Here is a 23644-nt window from a genome sequence, read left to right on the forward strand (position 1 = left end):
GTATGAATCGCGCCTTACAATCCCTGAACTCGTCAAGGGGGTCCCTGGGGGTCCCCCGGCCAGGAACCTAGTTTGAGAACCACTGCCAATAAATAACATGGCAACTCTTATATTTAGTGAGATTCCCCTTTGAAGCGAATAACGATTGCGTTTGTGTTTTGCCCATTTTAGATTTCACACCACCACCAGATAAGTTTGTGATGCATTTTGTAGTTCATAGAGCATTTTACTGGCAGTATTATAAGATATTTTGACGTCCTTGCACATGCCCTTTTACGATCCACTACGGGTGTTGCTAAAAACGGATTTTTATATGCCGTAAATTTAACTTGTCACCCTTATTTTACTTTCCACTTGAAAAATGAAATACTGGAGAATGATTAACCTCATACAGCAAAAATATACATGCTGTAAATGTAATACATTATGCTTTGTGTTCAGCTTTGTCGCCTGGCTTCTGGAATTTGTCCTTACTTTTTGCAGTAAAGAGAAAATACAATCAGAACTATCATGATGACCAGTAGCTTAATCCATTGAGACCTGGAACGCATCCATGTCACGTTAGCGTTTAACCACATTAACCATTAACCCATTTTGGGCGGGAACCCCTTTTGGTGTTTTAAACATTATGTTATAATTTAGCTATTGAAAAATAGCAGATCTACAAGCTCATAGCGTGCCACCGAGTGGCGCGCTATGAACTTGTAGGTCTGCTATTTTTTAAAAATCGTTAAAATGTGCCTCAAATCTTTCAGAAAATTGTCATGATTTAGAAAACTTTTTTTTTTAAATTTCGACGTCAGGCCTGAATGGGTTAATTAGCAGTGATCAATAAGAGGGCCGGCCCTCACACAAATAGCAGATCTACAAGCTCATAGCGCGCCACCGAGTGGCGCGCTATGAACTTGTAGGTCTGCTATTTGTTTATGCCAAGAGACCATGTTTCACAGGGGATGCCGTGGTTGCCATGTCTTTTCAAATTGCTTGAAATCAATGCCAGACATTTCTTTTTAAGACAAAATGAAAAGCTGACTAGATAGTTAGAGTAATTCTCATTTACTAAAACAGATTGAGCTATTTTAAGCTGCTCTACTAGGTGATATCGAGTTCAATTATGTCACCCGTTACCATGGAACCTGGAAAAGTGAAAAAGGTCTTTTGAAAAAATAAATAAAAAAAGGACAGTGTTGCAACTTTCCATGAGCCGCCTAACTTTCTACTTACGTGTGACTTTGCATATTCTTCAAGAAAGTAATGGATGGCAAATGCAATATTTGCATTTTCTTTTTTGCAAGATAAATCGCTAATCCCTCAACGTAGAGAATTCAGACACCGCTTGATGACAAGTGCAAATAAAAGAAAATTCATGTACTGGTGGATGCATTAGATGAGAAGGGGCACAGGTGTGAACACCGTGTCAGTACTCCAGTAGGGTCTGTGCCGTTTGTGGCGCACGCCACTCAAACATTAAATTAGTAATATATAAATGGAAATCAAATGAGCATTGCAAGGCGATGTCACTGTTGTGGTTTCTAACTGCATAGCTTTTCTATCAGAGCATTGGAAAGGGTGGCATTGACAGAGCGGAAACTTTAAAATGAGCAAAAACCTACGACGGAATCCCTTTTGGAGTCCAAATCATATTATCATAACGGATCTTAGTTCATCAGTCAAACATCATTTTTGCAATTCTACTCAATTATAAATTATCAATTCCATCACTATATTAAACAAGTTGCTATGTAGAAAAATGTAATGTAAAGCATAATATGCATTAGTAGTTTTTCAAAGGGCTTAATTCTTTAAATAGTACCTTGAATAGTAGAACACCACTTCAATATCTTTGTTCTACAGTACGGACATTCTGTTTTACTAGGCGCACAGTTCTCACAAAGTACATAATGTTGGCAAGGCTGCAGAACAACGCAACGATCATGCTTTTGGCAAACTATACATTTCTTTGACTGAAGCTGATATATTACCTAAGGGGGGGAGAAAAGAACGCAGATCAGTTGCAAGTAACTCGTGAGAACAGAATCCATGCAAACATTTCAAACGTACATGCTTTGATGACAACGTTTTGAGTTGATGTCTGTCCTGATAGACTGGGTTAAAAAATGTCTTCTACATCCTGACAGTTTTCTGAAAAAGCTATGTTTCTATGTCAGTGGTTCTTCGATTTTTCAAAAAATAGCAGACCTGCAAGCTCGTAGCGCGCCACTCGGTGGCGCGCTATGAGCTTGTAGATCTGCTATTTTTCAATAGCTAAAGCATAACATAATGCTAACACCAAAAGGGGTTCCCGCCCAAAATGGGATAACCGACTTCAACATGCTTTGATGACAACGTTTTGAGTTGATGTCTGTCCTGATGGATCGGCGGCTACAAGTGAAATGCTATGCGTGAGGATCTAGTCTTCCTTACCCCGTCTATCAGGTCTAGGTCAGTACGCAGCTGACTCTGGAGGGAGTGGAGCTTGGACAAGGGCAGCTTGTCCAGCTCCCCGTAGCTGCGCAGCAGAGGCGTCGTCCCGGCGGGGCTTCGACAGAGCACGTCAAAGTCCCCCTGAAGCTCCTTCAGCGTGCGCTCTGTCTCCTCCCACTTCTGCTCCGCTAGCTGCCGCTCTGCGTCCGCCGACTTGGCCTGATCCTTCGCATCGTGCGCGTCTTTCTGGCAAGCTTCACATGCCTGGAAGACCAAAGTGGAAATGTAGTCACGTGACAAAACAATGCTAGCTTCTGTTATTAGATGACAGGTTGGCCTAGATATAGGAGTAGCACAACTATAGTTACGCCTGAAGATCAGATGCTGAATATCTCCCTTGGCCAAGGGGATTCGCCGTTGACTGAGCAACCATTTAAATTGTCACCAGTTTGAATCGATTTTAACACTTTCCCTCCCTAACACAAGTTAATTGACTGTAGAACAGCTTCCCCTCCCAATAACGAGTTACACGAGTTATGTTTTCATTGTTTAATTCGCATTTTTAATACATTTTAAGACTTACGGGGCTTATTGAAATTGAGGCCCAATGCCTTGCAATGGTGGCGGTGGCGCACAGTGGCCGCGTTCGTTCTCCACTCTGTTGTTGCGATCGCCACTTTGGAATATTTTTCAACACTAAGGCAAGTGATTAGAACATTTTAAAGCAGAGTTTCGTGTAAAAGCAACGATCATGTCGGCGCAGTGGCTCTTAATGAAAACTAGGCAGGGAGATCTGAGATCACGATTATTTAATCCCCGCAGTCAAGCTGTTAATTGATTTACAATATATCGTACTACTGCCCGCTATAATATATGCTTACATAGTATTGCATTGTGTTAATTACCACGACGGTATTATCGTAGTGCTTCAAATGACACCGACGTGTCATTGTCGCTGCTGCGAGTTCTGTGCTTTTTGAGCGGGAGGTTTAACACTGACCTGTTTGACTTGATGCCACGCCTCTTCCCACTGTTTGATTTTCCTCTTGGCTTCGTCCAGCTCTCTCATTAGGCGGGCCAGATCAGCACTGTTGCTGGCGGAGGAGGCCAGGCTGCTGAACACTGGAGACGGGCTCGGTGAAAAGCTGCCACTTACAAAGTCCCATATGCTGCCAGATCCTCCGTTCAACCCTGGGAGCACCACGCAGGAGTTATTACATACACAAAACAATAATGTGTAACACACAGCAGGATGTGTTACAGACACAAAACAATAATGTGTAACACACACACAGCACAATCCTGTTGATTTAACCCATTCAGGCCTGACGTCGAAATTAAAAAAAAAAGTTTTCTAAATCATGACAATTTTCGGAAAGATTTGAGGCATATTTTAACGATTTTTCAAAAATAGCAGACCTACAAGTTCATAGCGCGCCACTCGGTGGCGCGCTATGAACTTGTAGATCTGCTATTTTTCAATAGCTAAATTATAACATAATGTATGTAACACCAAAAGGGGTTCCCGCCCAAAATGGGTTAAGAGCAGTGGTTCCAGAGCAGCTTTTATCCCGTGACCCAAAACAGAAATGAGATATTTCGCCCCGGGACCCAAACTAGTGAAAATAGCCTAGATCTACCACATCTTCAATATTTTGTTCCAATTTATGGAATTTCTTAAGATTTTTCTTTTAATTCTTCGTGAAATGACGAAAAGCAGTTTTGCTTTTTTGGGATTTTTTTTTTTAGATAATTAAAAAACAAATAAAAACGAAGGGGACCCTTAACATTGTGTCCGCGAGCCACAAATAGGCGTTTGGGAAACAGTGATTTAGAGTGAAACAAATTACGTGAGGGTACATTTTTACACGGTCAGAGTCTAAGACTAAAGGTCTTTTCACATAGGGGGGGGGGGGCACACTATGCCTGCCTACCTGCTTGGATTCACGGGGTCGCACTGCACTCCCTACGTGAATTAAGACACGTTTCTATGTGTGGTGTGGAATAAGGTTCAACAGTAACACATTTTAATTTTGGTAGCGGGTGGGCGTGAGAAAAGGACAAACACGTCAGCGTAATTGCACCCGCACGTCAAATTGCCCACACTGCTCAGTGAAAATGAATAACTACGCGTGTCAATCGCTCCCCGCGTGAAAAGACACTTAACGCTGCATGACCTCGCAGAGTAGCAATGACTACTTTTTTAATTCAAGTTTAATTTATTTCGCTAACAAAACATTTTAAATGCTTCAAAACACCGTTTCCATGACGGTGTTCTAGCCTAATAACCAACACAAAACTGCTGAATAGAATTCTGGTTGTTCCCTACCGTACCAAATCTATTTCATGTCTTAACCCATTTTGGGCGGGAACCCCTTTTGGTGTTTTAAACATTATGTTATAATTTAGCTATTGAAAAATAGCAGATCTACAAGCTCATAGTGCGCCACCGAGTGGCGCGCTACGAGCGTGTAGGTCTGCTATTTTTAAAAAATCGTGAAAATGCGGCACAAATCTTTGAAAATTTAACATATATTCTTTCAGACTTTTTTTTTATTTCGACGTCAGGCCTAAATGGGTTCATCTTTTTCTTAATCTTTGCTCTCATCTACATTTTTAAACTAATGTGTACTATTGTAAACGCATTAAATGTCTTGCAAAGGTGCCAATGGCAGCACACAGGCTAAAAGGCGTGGATGTGCACGTACGCATCCCAATACATTTTGCTATGGTGTAGACTAGAGTAGACCAGTGTTTCTCAAAGTGGATTATATGGACTCTCTGGGTTCCTTTAGGGGAATCTAAACGGACCCTTACAAGTCTAACTCGGACAGTATACAATTTACAAATGTAACCAAATGGACCCTAGTGGGTCCATTTGCTTCCATTTGTAATTTTGTATACTGTCAGAGTTAAGGGAAGACCTTGACATTTTGTTTTAGATCTATTGGTGTATTGTAGAGACTAATACAGGTATAAATGAAACCATGCCATCCTCGCAGTCTTACCCAGAGAATTCTGGGAGTTGGAGTTATGTGTTCCCAGGAGGCCGTGCTCGTGTTGTTTGGCTAGCACGGTGCCTGGAGGCTGATTTGGCTGTGATACCATCCCTGACATCAGAGACTGGGACAGGGACTGAGAAAGGGAACTTAAAGGGGAGGTGGAGAGTGATGATGAGGAATTAAAGGAGGTGGATCGGGCAAGTGAGCCAGGAATGTTAACTGGGGCGGACCCGGCTAGCAACCTCTGACCTATAGGGAGAGAGAGTACATGAATAGTGATTTTTGTTTTGTGTATTAAATACGTTGGGACGACGGCCAAGGAAAACACATGTATATAATTTACTAAAGAGCTCTTACTCGTAAATATATGTGAATAATTGCTTTGAAAATACTATGTTGTAAAGAAAAATCAATAAACATAGGTTTTTTTTAAAAAAAGCTCTTACTCGTAAAACAGTCGTTTCCCTGTTCTTCTAACTCCCTTTCGAGAGACGCAACGTTGATGTCACTGAAATTCAGGTCAAGAGCCGATCCTTAAAGAAAAGGACAAAGACGAAACAGAACAATGGACCGTAAGATACAGGACAGTGGACGTTTGAACACGACCAGTCTATGTTACACTTTGTTGTTGTATGACAAGACAGTAGAATGGCCAACCTACGAGGTTGGCCATTCTACTATTTGTCACACTGTGACAAATAGCTCGTAGATCTGCTATTTTCGAACATCAGGTTGAAAGTGATCAGTCTTTGCTTTACTTAATTTTTATTTGATTCATTATTTCGCACAATTACAACAGTACAAATAGTAAAATTATTAAAAGACACAGAAATAAGCACGGGTGAGAAAGGAAACCCATATAAGGCTTAGGGATGTTCATAGTTAATCGCCGTTCAGAAATTCTTCAATTAAACTTAACAGTTAACAATGAATTGAATGTAATGCTGTCTGCGCGTGGCCAAAGAACACACACGTGAGCCGGTTAAACATCTCTGCTTTTGCATGTGATGTGACAGACAAGACAGTGCACTTTTCATTTCATTCCTCATAAAAGATGCCATTGCCTGGCCATGTATCTCAAATGGTCAAATAAATATTTGATTAAGGGATATAATATGCCTTTTGTACTCTCTGTATATCAGCAAAGTGTAGATTTTTATGTTAGACATTGAGGGAAATTAAGATTCTCAAATAAAAAATTAATAAAAAACGCTGCTTATCAACTAACCGGTGAATCAATCAATAAGGTTATCAAGTAATCGATAAGTTGCATCCCTAATAGGGCTTATACAAGGTTCTCACCTATAACAGACTCCACCGTGTTGCTCCCGGGATAGAAAGGCGTGGCTTTCACGTTCATCGTGGATAAGGTGGTGGGTGATGAACTGTCCGAGCCAACGCTAGAGGCCAAGCTCGACGTTATACTGGAGGTCATGCTGGACGCCATGGGGTTCACCAGAGAAAAAACACTATTTGATGTCATACTGGAGGTAATGCTCGATGCCATGGGGTTCACCACAGAAAAAACACTATGGTGTGTCTGAAAAGGGAAGCATGAGAAAACAATTCATTAATGGATGACGTTGGTTTCACGAGAGCAGTGCCAGCCAGACACAGTCCCTTTTCCACACAGCTCACCTGAGGAGCCATGCTGGAAAAACAGAGACACTAAAATACTATATACAGAACCATGTAGTAACACCGGTGGTGTAATGGTGTTTTTTTTCCCGGTACCACGGGACGGCGGTACCGGGCGCGTGATGCACGTGCCCACCCACGTGCATACATGTGCGCAGGCCTGACGTCGAAATAAAAAAAAAAGTTCGCACTGAAAGAATATATATTCAAAGATTTGTGCCGCATTTTTACGATTTTTCAAAAATAGCAGACCTACAAGCTCGTAGCGTGCCACTCGGTGGCGCGCTATGAGCTTGTAGATCTGCTATTTTTCAATAGCTAAAGTATAACATAATGCTTAGTTAAAACACCAAAAGGGGGTTCCCGCCCAGAATGGGTTATTATGCCTAGTAGTGTTTATAGTGTATGAGTTTTAGACACACAAACACAAAAGTAAAAGTTAAAATAATCAGACAACTTCTTTACTGCGCTGAAGTAGCTGAAACCACGGTAAAAACGTTTGCTTTGGACGAATCTGTTCTTGATGGAGGCGGCGGCATTCTTGTTGCATGCAGAACACCACAGAAGAGGTAGCCTACTGGAGCCATACTGCTATGTCGCGGCTTGTATGAGAACGTGCATTCAGGTAAACAGTTAAAGCTGTTATTATGCAAAGTAGTGGGTACTTAACACATTGAGAGCCCACGCAAAACTGCCCAAAATCACTTTCACCTAGAAAATCCATTCACATTTTTTATAATTCAGCTGACTGTGGAGACACATGCTGGAACTTTTTACTTTGAAATGTTTTATAGTTTCTGAGTTATTTAATTTAAACGCCAAATGCATTCTCAATGGCGAAAACACAAACTTTGGCACCATGTGTTAAAAAAAAAAAAAAAGTGTTTTGATTTTTCTGATTTTTTTTAATAAAAATAAAATAAAAATAAAAAATAAATAAAAATATATATATATATTTTTTTTTTCAAAGACGTCCACAGACGTCTTGGGCTATGCACGTGCGGTAATACCCAGGACATCCACAGACGTTTTGGGCACAAAATGTGTTAAGATGGTGTTTTATTCTACGAGCAAAACACCACTGAGTAACACTACTATCTAAACAGTATACTGTAGTCATTCGAGCACAAACCTGTTTATCTTGGTCCATAAATTTGTGATCCATCAGTCCCTTGTTCTTAATCTGAAAATAATTGGGTAACAAAAAAGAAAAACGCCAAACAAAGGTCATTATCCTCAATAAAGTGTCAAAAATCTACATTCATGCCTATACATACAGTAGGTTAGAAACTACGTACAACCTCCACATTCATTGTATTTATTCAAGGGCTAAATGTACATTTAGGAACCTTGTAAACCAAAAAACGATTTGCTAAATTCTTAGCCCTAAGGCAGGCTAAGTATTAAGTAACATGACTTTCAGATTCCAACCTTGGACACTCCTGACTTGAAGCAAAGTCTTGGTCTGGAGGGGGGTTATCTACGTACAGTCGTACATACCACTATGTAACAATCTCTATGTACTTTATGTTGCAACGTATTTGCTAATGTGCTAAATGTTACATTGTTGTTTCACTGTATCTTCTATGTTTCTCATGCTTCTAGGCTGAATGTGTATGCACTTTGCCTTCATGTCCTGCTGAAAAATCCATTTAGATAGAACAACATAAACTTAAATTAAGTTTGTATGCCAAACTTGCATGGGCAAGAAATTCTACGAAAAAGCAATTCAAGGCAACAAGGTGTGGCTAAATTACAACCATGGGCCACCTCTTAAGCTGCGTTCAGTCCTGAATATATATACACTTATATATCACTTATATATATTCGCCTCGGTTCGTCCCGTTTGTACCGCGCCGCTCCCGTTTGCGCAATTCTCATCTTTGCATTGACTTTGTATGTAATCGCGCCGCTCTAACCATCTAAGTCTGAACGCATACTCCTATTTTACTGCCGTTTCTGCGCTGTAGTGCCGAAATGATTTCCGACTTTAGGACGGTACCCGCCCCCCCCGAACCTCAAATGACGTCACATTGGAGGCTCTACAGCGCCGAACCGACTTTTATTCGGCTCTAAAATAGGAGTATGAATCGGCCCTTAGGCTTGATCCAAGGATAGCTCTGGGCTAAGAATTGGTCAAATATTTGACCCTAGATTGGACTTAACGACGCATTAGAAACATTGTCCTAATAGTTTGAGGGTGATATCGTTATCGGCAGTGCAATCTATGGGGTTCAGAGACCTTTGAACAGCAGTGGACGTAGCTACACACTGGCAACGGTAATGAAAAGGGACAATCCACCTCAAAAGCCATTATATTTTCAGTCAACATGGTTCTCGGTTTCAACTAAGGGTGGCAACAGCTAATCGAACCCTTGACAAAACCCTGCATTGGGTCGTGTTCAGCCCTGTGAGCTTGTGGGTCTGATATTTTTGCAGTGCGATACGCTCGTGCGACAGAGCATAGATTAGGCTTTACCCCTGCAAAAGTGAAATGTGCTCAGCTGCGGCCGCCGCCTTGTTAGATTATTAAGAGACTAGTGCAGCGCGTTTAATTCAGCATGACATTTCACAATGAATAAAACAATGACAATGAAACACAAAGACAAGAGACAGAGAACTTAAATGTTAAGATAAAAACATGACAAAAGAAACGAGCATCCGGGCCTAAGTTATGCAGTCAGCAGTCTTCCTGAGACAGACTTTAGAGTGGGAGTCTTGTTGTGTACCTGATCCTCTCGTTCAAAGCCCGGAGCTTTAGGGTAGTAGTAAGACGTCAGAGAGGAGACGCCGGGCGCGCTGGACTCTGAACATAAGCTACCGTTAGTAAAGGATTTGGGCCTGCCGGGGGTTGTTCCCATTGGGGATAACACACTGTTGCTTCCTGAGATGGGCGTTATGGTCGGGCTACTAGAACATGACACCTGAGGAAGAGAAGCGAACATCATGGATCTTAATGAAATGCTGATCCCCAAAAATAATACTATAGAAATGTCCCTGGATTTAAATCATTTGAGTAAGAAGGCGTTAAGTTTAGAGACCTTTGGGTCAGGAGAAAATAAATAACGTTGAGGCATGTATTCATACTCCAGTTTTAGGTGATAAGGTGACCACCGAAAACTCCAACATCGCTCTCTAAAGACTTCTCTCTGGTTTTACAAACCACGGTTTCAGTGGTCACCTTATCACCTAATACTGGACTATGAATAGGCCTTAAGTAACCTTACAATAAGACAACTTTCTTCTGTTCCTCAAACTCATGAATGGAATGTCAGGAACAGCAAAACAAGGACAATGATGTAAAATTTGCAACAAATATACATTGCAATAGCAAAAACAAAATAAATTTTGAAAATGACGCGACTTGAAGCAAAGCATAATGCAGACATGTGTTGTAGAGAAGGCCAAAGTAGTTAAGGCGTTACGTAGTATAATGTAGGGCTGGGCAATTCATTTGTCGTTCGTAATAATTGCAAATAACGGTGGAAACTGATCTTAACCCATTTTGGGCGGGAACCCCTTTGTGTTTTAAACATTATGTTATAATTTAGCTATTGAAAAATAGCAGATCTACAAGCTCATAGCGCGCCACCGAGTGGCGCGCTACGAGCTTGTAGGTCTGCTATTTTTGAAAAATCGTGAAAATATTTATTTCAGAAAACTGGAGGATTTAGAAGATTTTTTTTTAAATGTTGAGGTCAGGCCTAAATGGGTTAAGTGGTGTATATATCGGGCCAGCCCTAGCATGACGCGCGTGACAACAACATACACTTCCTACTTGTCCGTTGCTGCTGCTGGCAGAGTTGGTGGAGCTGCCTCCACTGTTCCACTCGCTGACTGGACAACATTCTGAATACTGCTGAGACTGAGATCCTGACTGGATCGCCGTTATGAGCGAACTCATGGTCTCTTCTGTGGAGGGAATTCCTGGATCGAAGAAATAAATAAATTAAAACTGTGAAATACACACAACCTAGAACAGACATCACTTTCAACCCGTTCCTATTTTGTCATAGTATAGGGATCTTTCAATGCATTTATTTGTTTTCAAAAACAGCAAAACATTGCAGATCAGGGGGTTGACACTAAGGTCTCACAGGCACTTGCCTGTTGGGCAAGTACAGGTCATTGTTCTACTTCCCAAAGGTCATGTCCACTTGCCCGAAAAGCAAAATGGTCCAATATTAAATGATAGATAGAATTACTGCTCAATTTAACACTTTTTTTACTTGCTGGGGCTGTGCGATCATAAATGTCAGAGGGCTCTGGCCACGTTAAGGTGTTTAGACAGATATCATGTGTTGTGTTTAAAGAAGGTTGCGTCCCCTGTCAAACGAGCACTTACCCGGGTCGGGTCAGGCAACCTGAAAGTAAACTCCACCTGCCCGAAAAGTTTCATTTACCTACCAGGGGCAAGTGGGCTACCCTTAGTGCCAACGCCTGAAGCTCACAGTGTGCATTGCAAACTTACTTTCATGAAAAGAACATAAATAGACAATAGACGTACAAGGTTTCTTCTGGCCAACAGCAATGATAATAGAAGTGACTGCTACTTCACTTACGTTCTACATGTGCAAATGCACAGAATGGACCTCTGGGGCAGTATCCAGTTTGCCTCATGTCATTGCATTTGGTTGATTTGTAGATCTTAAGGAGGAGGGAAATACATGTTATGATGCGTTTATTTATTTGACATGGACATCACAATCACATTGGAATGTGTAGATGCGTCGCTTACACTGTATTAGCATGAGTGCTCGTTCTCAACACCTGTCCACAGAACGTTTCTAAAGATTCAAACACCTTAGTCTAAAAACCCAATTACAGTTACCCAATTAAAGTTCAAAAAAATCAGACCTGTCTGAAGTGAGTGGTACTGTACTGTACTGTACTGTACTGTACTGTACTGTACTGTACTGTACTGTACTGTACTGTACTGTACTGTACTGCCCACCTCCCTGGCCTGTGTGTGTGTCTGTGTCTGTGTGTTAGGCTGTGCAACAGTGACACTTGGTGGTGAACAAACGCTATTTCCGTGCTTCAACACAGCCACACACACACATAGCTGTCTATAGGAGTGGTTGCACCACTCAAAAAGGGAATATATACTATATAATCAAAATCATACCCATTACATTAACTTGTGAAACAAAACAAAAGCAATCATTCAAGTCAGGTTGATTTGAATTCAACCATAGTTTGAGTCCTCTGTAAAACACATGATTTTAAAAAAAGAGCCCAAAAGAATGTTGCGTTTCAACCAAGTACTGACTATAGAGGGTATGCGCGTGACATCATCATCATAGCCGGAAGTAAAGTGGAAATGCCTACTGAGTGGCAAAAAACTACTTTCTGGACTTGACAGCCCATACATCCGATTGCTTTAAACGACGTTAAACAACGTTAAACAACGTTAAACTCACTTTGCCACTCACTCTGCCACTCGATTTTCCATTGACTTTATGCATGCGCATACCCTCTATTGACGAGATCCAAAAATAGACTGTTTACATCTTTTGGAGCAAACAAACATATATTCACACACACCTCTGGGTGGAACTGCTGTTCGGTGCGGGAGTGACAATACTGGCAGCCGTCCCCGCTGTCACACTTTGAGGGCTCGCCCCACTCGTCCCCGTGTTTCACATTAGGGCATGGAGTTGACCTGCAATTCACAGGATTCCACATGTCTTGAGTCATACATAGTTATTACATACAAATCCTACACACACAACGTAATCTTGCTTATCCCATTTTGGGCGGGAACCCCTTTTGGTGTTAGCATTATGTTATGCTTTAGCTATGCTTTTGCTTTAGGCGCGCTACGAGCTTGTAGGTCTGCTATTTTTGAAAAATCGAAGAACGACTGACATAGAAACATAGCTTTTTCAGAAAACTGTCAGGATGTAGAAGACATTTTTAGAATCTGATCTCAGGTCAAAATGGGTTATATTCCCAAAGAGTGGCATCATCTCACCTGTATTTGAACTTGCGTGGATTTCTTCTTCGGTCTCTGCTGTTGTGGTAGTGAGGGCACGCGTAGCCTTGTCTACATAGTCTAGGAGGCTTGGTACACTGATCCGTTTTGTAGTTGGCCAACACAAAATTGGTGTCTGCAAAAAAAAAAAAGATTGTGAAATATTCTATTTTCTTCTTCTTCATTTAACCACGTGAACCCTAGCATCACTATTCTGGGGTTAACCATCGCCCCCAAAATACCCGATCTACAAATCACAATGTGACACATAGCTTAATGTAGTTCGGCTATTTTTTGGGAAAAAGAGATTTGTTTTAGATGGAATAAAGAGTCAAAGTATAGTGCCAATGCCGATTTAAGAGTGTAAATGTCTAATAAGTCGACGAAAAAAAACCTTCTCTGAAATCAAGGAGTTTATCTGACACAGTTAAACGTCTGATCAGGTCCTCATCATTTGCCCCAGTCTTTCTTTTTTGGTAAATTGTAAATGTTTATCTTTACCATTATTATTAAACTATTGTACATTTAATGAATGCTGTATCGTTTTACTATTGCATATGCTCCTGACTTGTGTTATGCACCCATGTCTCTTGTGCGCACATCTCTCACACACACACACACACACACACACACACACACACACACACACACACACACACACACACACACACACACACACACACACACACACACACACACACACACACACACACACACACACACACACACACACACACACACACACACACACACACACACACACACACACACACACACACACACACACGTATTTTCTGTACATGTAAACATTGTCAATAAACATATCAGTCAATCAATCACCTTGCCACCGGGGGTCCTCTGTAAGGGTCTTCTCTATCATAGCTTGGCTGGCCAGAACGCCAGGTTGAAGATCAGGGATGCCTTCTCCAGATCCCAGCTGTCCGTTCTGGAGGGCCTCTTGTGCTTGGATTTCTCTGTGCACAGAAAGCTTACGTCAGTCAGAGAAGAAGACTTCACAATAGTTGATCTAGTCCCAAAATCTCCCAAAGTGTAACGTATGAAACCAGCTTCACTAGTTCTGTCTGTACACCACATTACTCCTCCATTGTTGGAACAGGACAAACCTCTAAGACAAGCTTAACCTATTCAGGACGGGAACCCCTTTTGGTGTTTTATTATACATTAGCTGTTGAAAAATAGCAGATCTACAAGCTTGTAGATCTGCTTTTTTTTTTTATCTTGAAAATGTGGCGCAAATCTTTGAATATATATTCTTTCAGAGCGAACGATTTGAACTCAAATCTCTGTTTCTGGGAGGTCCCTGAAACAACATATTTTCAGATGGGGGGTCGGCAGCCAATTATATATATTTTTTGGGGTCCTGGACATGATATAGTTTGAGAATCACTGACATAGAAACATCGGTTTATCAGAAAACTGATTTAGATTTATTTTGTAGAATCGACCCCAGGTCTAAATGGGTTAAAATAATCTTTCAAAAATAGAAAAACAATTAATGTAGCCACAAGGAACGTCTCAACTTGAGGGTTCACAGGGTGCACGTCGTACAGACATGTTCCTTGAATCCTTTCTTTGTGTATCTTGTTGCTATGCAACAACCTGATATGCCAGTTATTATTCCCATTGCACAACATGAAAAGAAATCCTCAAATGTTTTGTGGCTGTTATATATATATATACGCATTGATTGTCACCTGATATCGTAGACTGGGGGTCGGAGGTCGTGTGGCCCGTGAGCAAAAGCACAGTGCAGACCATTCTTCACACAGTGCCCGCGGGCATCCGTTTCGTGGATACATGTGCCAGTCTTGTAATAGCGGAGGTGGTACTTGCGCTCTGTGTCCCCAGTGGTCCGGTGTAAGTAAGGACAGCTGAAAGGGACAAGGGATAGTGTGGAAAACGGAGCGAGTCAAAGCAGACAACAATGTTCACATCTTTGATCAAAACACATTCTGGGCGGGAACCCCTTTTGGTTATTTATGTTATACTTCAGCTATTGAAAAATAGTAGATCTGCTATTTTTTTTTAAATCGTGAAAATGTGGCGCAAATCTTTTCTTTCAGAGCGAACGTTTTTAACTCAAAACTTTGCTTCTGGGGGGTGCCTGGAAAAACATATTTTCAGATGGGAGTCGGCAGCCAATTTCATATATTTTTGGAGTCCTTGACATGAAATATTGAGAGCCACCGGCATAGAAACATAGGTTTTTCAGAAAACTGTCATGATTTTGAAGACATTTGTAGAATCGTCCTCAGGTCTAAATGGGTTTAAAAAAATAAAAAAAAATAACTTGAAACCCTAATAATCACTTATTATAGCTGCACTGAATTGCCTTGTTGATACCACTAATTAATTTGCAGGTAAGACCAAGCCCCCAGTAAGGCTATCCAACGTTGAAGATGCTACTGGCGAAATGTGGAATTGCAGCACTTTAATGGAGGTGGACGGACGTTCATGACGTCACGTGCGTAAGCCCGGACCTCAAAATTGAGGTCCGGGGCTAGGCTAGGCTAAACTTCCGCTCGCTCGAGCCATTGAGTTATAATTATACTTCCGGAAGTCTTCCGGGTGCTTCAAAACGCCACTGAGCAACTTCCACTGAAATGAATAGCGGGGGGCGGGGCTAACGCTCCAGTTCGGTCTCTAACCTTTATAGCTCTATGGGTAAGACCCTACACAAAATGCCTGTGTGGAAGAGTGTGCACACATTCAGTCATACAACTGCAGTTATGATTTAGTCTAGTGCAGCACGATTAATCCATACAATTATTGCGATCTAGATTCAGACACCTACTGTATGCGATCTCATTTCGAAATTTGAGCAAGAATCGTGCAGCACTAGTTTCCAATTCATTTTAGTTACTCGTGTGTTTTTGCTACAAGTAAAGAGAGAGACTTTAAAGCCACAGTAGTTGGCTCCCGGACCGGTGCCATATTTTGAATGTAGTAATGTTCAGCAACCAACTACACTACAGACTTAAAAGAATAAATATTTTCCTGAAGATAATTAGAATTATGAATTGTGAGGAAAATCAAGATCAAATTTGAGCAAGAATCGTGCAGCACTAATTTAGTCACAACAAGCTCTTTTCATTGGCCAATTGGTTTTATATTTATAAAACCCGCAGATAGATTTAACTACTTTAACTTTCTAAATGTTTATAAATACAGCGAAAATAGAAGATCTACAAGCTCACTCACAACACGTGTCATTGATTTAGGAAGAAAACTGTTGAAGTTGAAATATGGATATACGGTTTCTGCAACAATATGCTTAATAGACTAATTATAATACACCAGTGAACACCACTAATAATATCTCATTCATCCAAACTAATGAAGAATAGATTTGCACTCAATTGTATGTAAAACACGAGGATGCGATATGTTTCCCCGTTGTGTTTCATTTCATCATGTTTTATCACTTACACTACATTTTAATTTAATATTATGGACATCATATTCCATTCCGCACCTTGAGTGAGCTGGCAGGGTGTAGTGAGTCCGTGCCTTTCAGAATGCATAGCCAATAAGATTGTTGAATCGAACACATTTCCCTCATCTGTAATGGCAACCGTTGCTATAGTAACACTTAAGGTTGTACAGAAATAGCTGCCATTGGTGGAGGAGGAGCAGAAGATGTTGATGCAGTACGGTAACTCAATCTTAACCGATAAAGCCCTGGAACGCATCTTTAACTTTTAACCACTTTTACACCATTATTTTAAACTTTAGCTGTTGAAAAATAGCAGATATACAAGCTCATAGCGTGGCGCCGAGTGCAGCGCTATGAGCTTGTAGATCAGCCATTTTTGAAAAATTGTGTGCAAATCTTTGGAAAGAAAAAACATTCTTTCACAGAAAAAGTTTTTAACTAAAATATTTTCTTCCGGGTGGTCCCTGAAAACAATATATTTTCAGATTGGGTCCGCCAGCCAAATACAAACAATATTTGGGATCGTTGACATGAAATAGTTTGAGAACCACCGACATAGAAACATAGGTTTAAAACATAATAATAAACGTCATGATTTAGAAGACATTTTGTAGAATCTGGTCTCGGGTCTTAATGGGTTAACAGGTGCAACCTGACTCTTATGTGCAGAGTTGAATTACTGTATAAGAGCTGCACTCACTGTGTGTGTGTGTGTGTGTGTGTGTGTGTGTGTGTGTGTGTGTGTGTGTGTGTGTGTGTGTGTGTGTGTGTGTGTGTGTGTGTGTGTGTGTGTGTTAAACTATTATGCACCATACAATCTATCAGCATTGTGTTATTATCGACACTGTGTGGCTCCAACTGTCTATTTATACAACATACAGTCTGCATTGTAATCTCTGCACTGTGGGTACAGTTATACTGTTATAGACAAGACAATCAGCATTGTAAGATCGTCGCCTTCATATCTAGTCCAACACTGTTACTTTCAGAAATAAATTTTTGATCATGTATTATTATTTTAAAGCCGGTGGAGCCGATGTGGATATTATTAATATTTAATATCAATCTTTTTTTTATATACTTTATTGATTAAATACTTTTCACATAAAAGAAATAGCACAAATAGCAGATCTACAAGCTCACAACGAATCCCATTGTGGGCTTGTAAATTGGCTAGTTGCTATTTTAAGCATTAAGGGCATTCATTCATTTACAAAGACAAAACAAGTTGCAATATGGAGATACCGTATGACCTTTCTGTCTGGCAGCAATGGTATGTTTTGCCAAAACACCATGAGTAAATCTGCTAAAAGACCGTTAACTGAGCAGCATGTAGCGTACACCGAACACTGATTAACCTTGTATTTATAAAACACTAACAAAGAGCAAAGCAAGATGCTTTCTTATACAGTAAGGGTGGTGAACCGGGTTCTATAACATTAAATAATTTACTTGTAATAAAATACAATAAGCTGATGATTTGTGTGGCAATGTGGTAAAGATCAAATTCAATTTGGGACCCAAACATGAAATTACCGGTGCCGCCGTTGATGTATACTATGGTGTGTGCACCCATGGCTAGGCATACTTGCCCACATTGTGTTTCCCATGATACCCAATGGATACAACAATGTCAGTCAAAGGGCCGATTTATACTCCTATTTTAGAGCCGAATAAAAGTCGGTTCGGCGCTGTAGAGCCTACAATGTGACGTCATTTGAGGTTCGTGGGGGGCAGGTACCGTCCTAAAGTCGGCTCTTCGGTGCTACTGAAGATTTCTGACGAGCCGAAATCATTTCGGCACTACAGCGCCGAAACAGCGATAAAATAGGAGTATGAATCGGCCCTAACCAAGAACAAACAAACAAAACGATACAGTTTACTATAGAAAAACAACAACAATTAGCCTAACTCCACTAGGCATATTTACAGTTGTTAACAATTAGCCTAACTCCACTAGGCATATATTTACAGTTGTTTAAAAGTATATTTAAAAAAAGGTTAGCTTTGCCAATTCTACGGGGGGAAAAAAACAATATAAAAGTTGTATGTGAACACAGTGAGTGAATACATTTGAAAAACTACAGAACTGATATAAACTATTCATTTTTATGCAATTACATTTCTTTCTTCTACGTTTATTCAAACAATAATTGGCTTCAAGTTCAAATACAAATGTATTTAATCCATTAAGACCTGGAACGCATCTGTGTCACCTTAGCAATTAAGCACTTTAACCATTATTTTAAACTTTAGGTATTGAAGAATAGCAGATCTACAAGCTCATAGCATCGAACCGAGTGCTGCGCTATGATCTTGTAGATCTGCCATTTTTGAAAAATCGTGCAAATGTGTGCAAATCGTTGAATATATATTATTTCACAGGGAACGTTATTAATTCATATCTTTGCTTCTGGGGGTCCCTGGAACAACATATTTTGAGATTGGGGTATAGAGGGTATGCGCATGCTTAAAGTGAATGGCACATCGAGTGGCAAATCGAGTGGCAAAGCAACAGGCAAAGTGAGTTTAACATTATTTAATGTTGTTTAATGCAATCAGATATGACTTTTCTGTTTGGATCCATGGGATGTCAAGGCCAGAAAGTATTTTTTTGCCACTCAGTAGGCATTCTTGCATAACTTCCGCGTTTGATGATGATGTCACGCGCATACCCTCTATACGGCCAAATACATACATTTGGGGGTCCTTGACATGAACAAAAATGAGAACCACGGACATAGAAATATAGGTTGTGAGCTTGTAGATCGCTTATTGTCACTACTTCTTAAAACATTTGTTTTCAAATTTATGGCATTTCTTAATTTTTTATTTTATTTATTCAAGACATGATAATTTGATTTGGTATTAATTCATGAAAACTGAATGTTTTTGGAAAATGTTTTGACATTTTATAATAATTAAAAGCAAAATTAAAGTTTGGGATACAGTGAGCTAGGTCGTCATTATTGGGAAGGCCTAATAATGTAAACAAAGAATACTACGCAATACTACGTGTGTGTGCATGCGTGCATGCGTGCATGCGTGCGTGCGTGTGTGTCTGTGTGTGTGTGGACCAATGAGAGCGGACTGTGAGAGGAGACCGTTCAATCAGGACACAGGAAACAGGGGGTGTGTCCACACACAGCTTGGTTTACCACAGTCATTCAGTCAGAGCCAGTGCTGCCATTCACACCAGAAACAAAACAAACACCAACCTACTGCACACTTTTCCCACAATCATAATTACCAATGTTGAAAGAAACGTTACCATCATTAAGGACAATCACTATATCTTTCTTTCTCTCCTTGCTCTTTTTTGCATTCTCTCCTTTTCTTTAATATCTTTTATTACTATTCTACTGTTGTTATTGTCTATGCTGCTGCATTGTCTGAAGGAAGCCAAACCAAAATAAGTTTTACTCGTATATAACTGTACACAAGATGTAACAATAAACTATAAAGTACAACCTTGAACCTATGTATTCTGCACCCTACTGAAAAGCTATCCATAATTGTAGGGCAACTATTTTCATTTCATTTTTGTAACAACATTGGTGTTTTAAAAGGTCATGAAGCATATGAACAGCAGTAGTAGCAGTATAGTGCTGCACAATTAATTGAAAAAAGATCTGAGATCTTTCTAGATTCAGACACCTATGCGAGCTCATTTCTAAATTTGAGCAAGAATCGTGCAGCACTAGGTTGCACCAATTCATTTTTGTTAATCTTATGTTTTGGCTACAAGAGAGACTTTAAGAGAGGATTAAGTCAAGCACTTTGATGTTGTCTGTTTAAAGCCACAGTAGTTGGCTCCAGGTGGCACATTTTGAACGTAGTAATGTTCAGCAACTACAGACTAAAGACAATAAAATATTTTCATGGGAAAAAAATGGAAATCATGTGAGAATCGTCATCTCAATTCTTGTGGAGGAAAATCGAGATTCACATTTGAGCGAGAATCGTGCAGCACTAACTAGTAGACAAAAAAACGAATTATGTTCACACACACACAAAAACACCACAGCCACCTATCTCTGGCACAAAAACAAATAGCACTTACTCGTCTCCATCGGGACAGATGCCCGTAGTCTCGTCGTATTTGGTACAGTAGACATCGGGGCTGTAGTTAAACGTGCCGTCTCTCCTCCGGATGGGCCGCCTGCGACGCTGGTTGAGGAAATGCCAGTGGAAACACGTGAAGGGCCGGTGCTGCGTGCACTTGTGCTGCAGGAACAACGGGCACTGCTCCGTACGGAACTCCTTTAGGTAGCTGCAAGGAACACATATTATATAAATCAATGGGGTTTTTTTTCCCAACGCTTTTCATGTCGAGGTCTATTATTGATTCAGCATTTGAGCCACGGACCACCATTTGATGATACGATTTTGTCCACAATTCAATGCTGTATTGATGTTGGTACCATTAGGAGAGATAACAGGCAAAATGTTGATCATCAAAATAACAATTATTTTACATTCTCTAATTGTAGAGGATGTTTAACAATGATTTAACTCTTGAGAGCGTGAAATGAAACCTATTGGACCGGTAAGGATTAATTTGGTTTCAATCAACACTAGAGTTTTTGTCGTATAGTGTAGTATTGATGGAAAACTAACTGACTATGACTGGTACGATAAAGTGGAGTATGAAGATGAGTAGCCCGTCTAGTCTTGTAATTGTGTACTTGAGAATTTGTTTGAAAGTAATTGGTAAAATGTTTGGGAATATAGTTGGGGATATATGTGAGAGCTTATAAATAAACTAAAGATACATATTTGATATGTGTTGATCTAGAAGACAGTAAGTAAATTTAGCTTTTTGAAGAGTAGAGCGGAGTGGTCAAGACATTTTGAAAAGGTAACACTTCTAACATGTCTCTTCTGTAGTAAATAAATGCTGTGGACTATGGAGGTAATGATGCAATATTGCATTAGCTCTTACTCAATGCTGTAGCAGTACCAGCGACTACTTTCCCCATTTTCAACGGTTTTATTATATTTTGACACTTGCTTTGGCAATGTAAAGGTATGTTTACATCCTCAGATACATCCTTTGAATTGAAAGTGAATTGAATAAGGACCCCAATGGAAACAAGCCATAGTGCTTTCTTGGGTTATAAATCCTGTTATAGCAGCAGACCTTGTATTGAACTGTACTTTCCTGTGCTTTTTTCTACAAACTTTTAATAAAGTATTCAATCACTCAAAGATACACAATATTACAGAGAAATGTGAAACACACCACCCTGTATATATATATATATATAATATAACATGTATATAACTACGCTGCGCAATGTCTGTTTATTAAACACACAATGAATGCTCTGCCTCCGCCCCCTCCAACTATACTTTACCCATGATTATCCTAAAGAGTTCTTTATTATATTTTGGCACTTGCTTTGGCAATGTAAAAACGCGTGTTTTCTCATGCCAATGAAGCTGCCTGAAATGGAATTGAAAATACAAATACAACAAAATAACAGAAGGAATATTATTGTACTATTATAGTAGCAGCCTGGCTGAAACCAACGCGCTAGGTGTTTAGGTTACTGCCGTATCTGGCCATTCACAGAAGAGATACGCGCGCGTTCGTGCGCAGCCCTCATCGGAACCCGCGCAGCGTACGTTCACTTCTGTGCGTACGTAAGCGAGAAAGAAGGAGGAACTTCAAATAAGGCCGTGCTATTTACAAGCAGCGAGTTCCTCCTGGCTAATCATTTAGCCAGCAAGCAACCCCCCAAAAACAACAACTTCTCGACTCCTCGAGTCGCTTTAAAAGACCCCTCTACGCGCTTACAGGCTCCAGAATCATTTAAATTGTATTCAATTCCACGTCTCCTCCAGGCTTGCACGCTCGTTTTTTAGCGTTGCAAATCGGAAATGTGCTACATGTAGGTAGTGTGTCACAAAGCCAGGAAAAGCACCATGTTTTTAACGCACACACACACAAGGGCTGACGCCGAAAAGGGAATATAAAACGTTTGCACAATAGACGGCCGCTGCTGCACGTTGCAAAGGCGTTTGGTTTTTTATGTCAAATGCGAGTTTTTTTAGCTCTCCGGCCGAGAGCGTTGGTTTTACTTACGTATAGTGGGTAGGTTTCTCGGTTTGAGGAGAAGCATTGGCCGCCGTTTTCGAAACCGACGGCATTTTCAGTCAAAACAATGGAATGCGCAGGCGCGCAGATCTGTTGCTCTGCATGCACGTATTGTGATGACGGGCAGTGCTGTCCTGTCTGTCTGTGTCCAGACAGGAGCAGAGCGCCCCACGCCGGCCGCCTGCCTGTCACTGTGCCGTGCGTTCATTAATTGTAACGCAGTGGTTCCCAAACTTTTTCGTGCCAAGGGAGGGCCCCCAAATAGCCAAATTGATATAGTATACTATCAGCCTGGCTAATAAACCAGACTAATATCACACAACACTGCGCCGGCAGGCAATTTTTTTTGCCAACGGCTGATTCGGTCTGGCTTATTAGCCAGGCTAGTATACTATAGGCTGCAAAAAAAGAAGAAGAGACTAAGGCACTCTTGTAGAAAAGCAAAGGTAGCAAATTTAGCTGAGGAGCCCCAGAGTAATCTAGTAAGAGAGTGGTGACACGCTTTGATCTCGCCGCAAAGCGGGTGCCTATGGGCTATAGTTCCAAACATTGCTGATTGATTGATTGATTGATTGAAAAATGTATTAACAGTTTGCAGAATTACAGTACATTTCAAGCACAAACTCAATACAAAGGCTGTTAACTGTGAGTGGACGACCCAATTAAGCATTACACTTGTTTACAACAGGGTCCACCATGTTCAATTCATCAAAACATTTAGAGACGTACAAATAGACACTTCTATATAGACAAAGAACAGAACAGGAATTCATCATAATGGAGGTAAAAAGGGAAAAGAAACATATACAGTGAGGGGAAAAGGGGGGGGGGGGATTCAGATTTTACGGGGGCCAGTTTAGAATTGCAGCCATCCGTAGGTGCCCTTTGAGAGCGGTTTTGAAGGAGTCAAGGGATTTGCATGTCTTAATGACTGTTGTTAGGGTGTTCCACATTTTGGTGGCATAGGAGCGAAAATAATTTAGTCCCTTGTTTGTGCCGAATCTGGGTTGTACATGGTTCGTTGCACTCCCTCTGGTGTTGTG

At 40.6% G+C, this 23644-nt stretch overlaps 1 protein-coding gene across 5 annotated transcripts; it reads right to left on the reverse strand.

The window, feature by feature from the left end:
- Positions 1 to 671: 671 nt before the first annotated feature.
- Positions 672 to 22766, reverse strand: unkl (unk like zinc finger). 5 transcript variants are annotated; one of them, XM_079519990.1, is made up of 16 exons: positions 22590 to 22766; positions 20562 to 20771; positions 14757 to 14933; positions 13882 to 14015; positions 13042 to 13177; positions 12612 to 12729; positions 11627 to 11711; positions 10843 to 10991; positions 9794 to 9988; positions 8197 to 8247; positions 6729 to 6966; positions 5873 to 5959; positions 5433 to 5675; positions 3425 to 3615; positions 2425 to 2688; positions 672 to 1982 (listed from the first exon to the last, which is right to left on the reverse strand). In XM_079519990.1, the coding sequence occupies exons 1-16, from the start codon at positions 22652 to 22654 to the stop codon at positions 1803 to 1805; spliced, it is 2523 nt and encodes an 840-aa protein (XP_079376116.1). In that variant the 5' UTR covers positions 22655 to 22766; the 3' UTR covers positions 672 to 1802. The 5 variants fall into 5 exon arrangements, with proteins under 5 accessions (XP_079376116.1, XP_079376115.1, XP_079376119.1 ...); XM_079519989.1 differs by having other exon boundaries at positions 10834 to 10991; XM_079519993.1 differs by lacking the exon at positions 9794 to 9988.
- Between the last annotated feature and the right edge of the window lie 878 nt (positions 22767 to 23644).

The sequence above is a fragment of the Electrona antarctica genome (assembly GCF_951216825.1).
Source record: "Electrona antarctica genome assembly, chromosome: 14".
In the NCBI taxonomy this organism is placed as follows: domain Eukaryota; kingdom Metazoa; phylum Chordata; class Actinopteri; order Myctophiformes; family Myctophidae; genus Electrona; species Electrona antarctica.

Excerpts from the sequence above, each read along its gene's own strand:
- unkl (XM_079519989.1), bottom strand. The coding sequence starts at position 22,654 with ATGCCGTCGGTTTCGAAAACGGCGGCCAATGCTTCTCCTCAAACCGAG. Across the intron at positions 8,248-9,793 it reads GCTTTGAACGAGAGGATCAG|ATTAAGAACAAGGGACTGAT; the intron begins GTACACAACAAG and ends AATTATTTTCAG. Across the intron at positions 5,676-5,872 it reads GGGAAACGACTGTTTTACGA|GTCAGAGGTTGCTAGCCGGG; the intron begins GTAAGAGCTTTT and ends CTCTCCCTATAG.